Source organism: Rattus rattus, chromosome 3 (genome assembly GCF_011064425.1).
Source record: "Rattus rattus isolate New Zealand chromosome 3, Rrattus_CSIRO_v1, whole genome shotgun sequence".
NCBI lineage: Eukaryota > Metazoa > Chordata > Mammalia > Rodentia > Muridae > Rattus > Rattus rattus.
In genome coordinates, this window is record NC_046156.1 from 156,341,923 (window position 1) to 156,343,993 (window position 2,071).

The 2,071-nt window shown below is 43.3% G+C and overlaps 1 protein-coding gene across 1 annotated transcript; it reads right to left on the reverse strand.

Moving 5' to 3' along the window:
- Window positions 1–630: 630 nt before the first annotated feature.
- LOC116897073 (60S ribosomal protein L7a-like) lies at window positions 631–1,362 on the reverse strand. Its single transcript, XM_032898699.1, has one exon. It carries the CDS (start codon window positions 1,360–1,362, stop codon window positions 631–633), a length of 732 nt encoding a protein of 243 aa, XP_032754590.1.
- Window positions 1,363–2,071: the final 709 nt, after the last annotated feature.

Sequence of the window (2,071 nt, forward strand, 5' to 3'; positions counted from 1 at the left end):
GTTGATGGGTCTGGCAGAAATCACTTATGAATGACTACACTGGATCTTACAACAATCTTGTGAGTTATCAATATTGTGCTCACTTTGCAGAAAAATGCAACTAAGATGAAGGTGATCAAGGAACATCTCAAGATCACATAACTGATCAATATCAGAGAGGGAGAACATGTCCACAGAACTCATATTAATAGCTTAATAGCTTAATATTCCACAAAACAGTTTCACAGAGCTGGGGTAGTGACTCAATAGTTGACGTTACAAACTTAGCCAACTTTAATCTTAAAGCCAACCTTGTTGGGTAGCATTACTATTTAAAGTGAAATATGTGAGCTTTATTTTTCTTTCTCTTATTTTCTTCAGGAATACTAGGAAATCTTTGGATCATTTCAATCTACATTGTTATTTGGAAGACTAAGAGAGTTAACTTTTACACATCTATTTATTTGTTACAGTTTCCAAATTATGCCACTACTTCTCTCAGCACACATAATAAACCTTAGATTCAAGGCATTTCTTTTTTTAAATTTTGTAATTATATTTATGATCAGAAAATTTAGTGTACATTTAACCCAGTTTAGTAGTGGTTCTTTAGCCTTTGCCTTTTCCAGTTTGGCAATGTGAGCCACAGACTTAGGACCCGGGACGTTGCCTCCCCAGTGGCGGTGGATCTCGACATATTTCATTATAATTGGTCCTAATAGCTTCCACCAGCTTAGCCAGAGCACCCTTGTCCTCCGAGTTAACCTGTGTGAAGGCAACAGTGGTGCATGTCTTCCTGTGGACCAGGAGCCCCAGCCTGGCCTTTCCCTTGGTGATAGAGTAGGGCACCACCATCTTTCGACAAAGCGTAGGCAGGAAAACCACCAGCTCAATGGGGTCCACATCATGGGCAATCACTACCAGCTGAACCTTCTTGTTCTCCACCAAGGTGGCGACTGTGTTGACCCCTGCTCGGAGGACAGGCAGTCTCTCAGTTGGGACGTCCCCTTTGCCAGGAGCTTTCTTCTCAGCATGGGCCAGGAGACTTTGCTTCTTCTCCTGCTTTGTCTCTGGCCTGTACTTGTGGGCGAGCTTAAGCAGCTGAGTCGCTGTCTGCCTGTCCAGGGCCTGGGTGAACTGGTTAACGGTAGGAGGTACTTTGAGCCGCTTATAGAGGATGGCTCTTTGGCTCTGCAGCCTGATGTAACTGAGCCATTTGACGAATCGTGTTAGATCTCCTTCGGGCTGGATGTCCTGCCCAATGCTGAAGTTCTTGGGCCTTTTCCCAAACAAAGGTTTGACTACCTTTTTGGCCTCCTGTTTCTTGTTGATGGCGGGGCCTGGGGCCAACTTCTTCCCTTTGGCCTTCTTTCCTTTGGGCATCTTGTTCGGCTGGAGAAGAGAGCTCAAGGCATTTCGAGAAGGAAAATTTTTACTGCAGTTTGGGCCAGAAATGTTTATATACAACCACATGAACTTATTTTCATCAATGTTAAGAACTTTTCTGGATGTAAGAACTCAGAAGTTGTGGGCTGATGTGAGCGTAGCAAGAACCCACCAATAGCACTGGGGAGAGAAAGTGGTGCTCAGGACCAAGGACAGCGACCCGATCATTCAAGCTCCCACACTGAGCACAAAGGCAGAGATAGGAAGTAAATCCAACACCTAACTTCTCTGAGTCTGTAAACTTGGTCACCGGAAGTTATGTATAGATAATCAATTTACCTACAACAAAAATGTTATTCTTGGTTTGGAAGAAGTATCTGTGTTTCATGAAGCTTTACTTTCCTTTAATTTGCTTTTTAGCAGTAAATGTGGACATCATTTCCATTTCTTTCATCTGACATTTTGAATCGGCCGCATTTCCGAAAGTGTTCTCAACCTAGGACTGCTGTGAAGACAGCTGTGAGATAGACATCATTGCAGAACAGGAGTTTGTCACAGAGGGGCAAGACCCCAGTGGCAATCCAGTTCTATTTTAGCAGGTTCTAAAGCAGATTTTGATAAGAGTGAAATAATTGGTTCTGGCTTGGACATAACTGAGGCTATGTCTGTTTAGATAAAGAGCCATGGAAGATGGGAAAGATGGGTA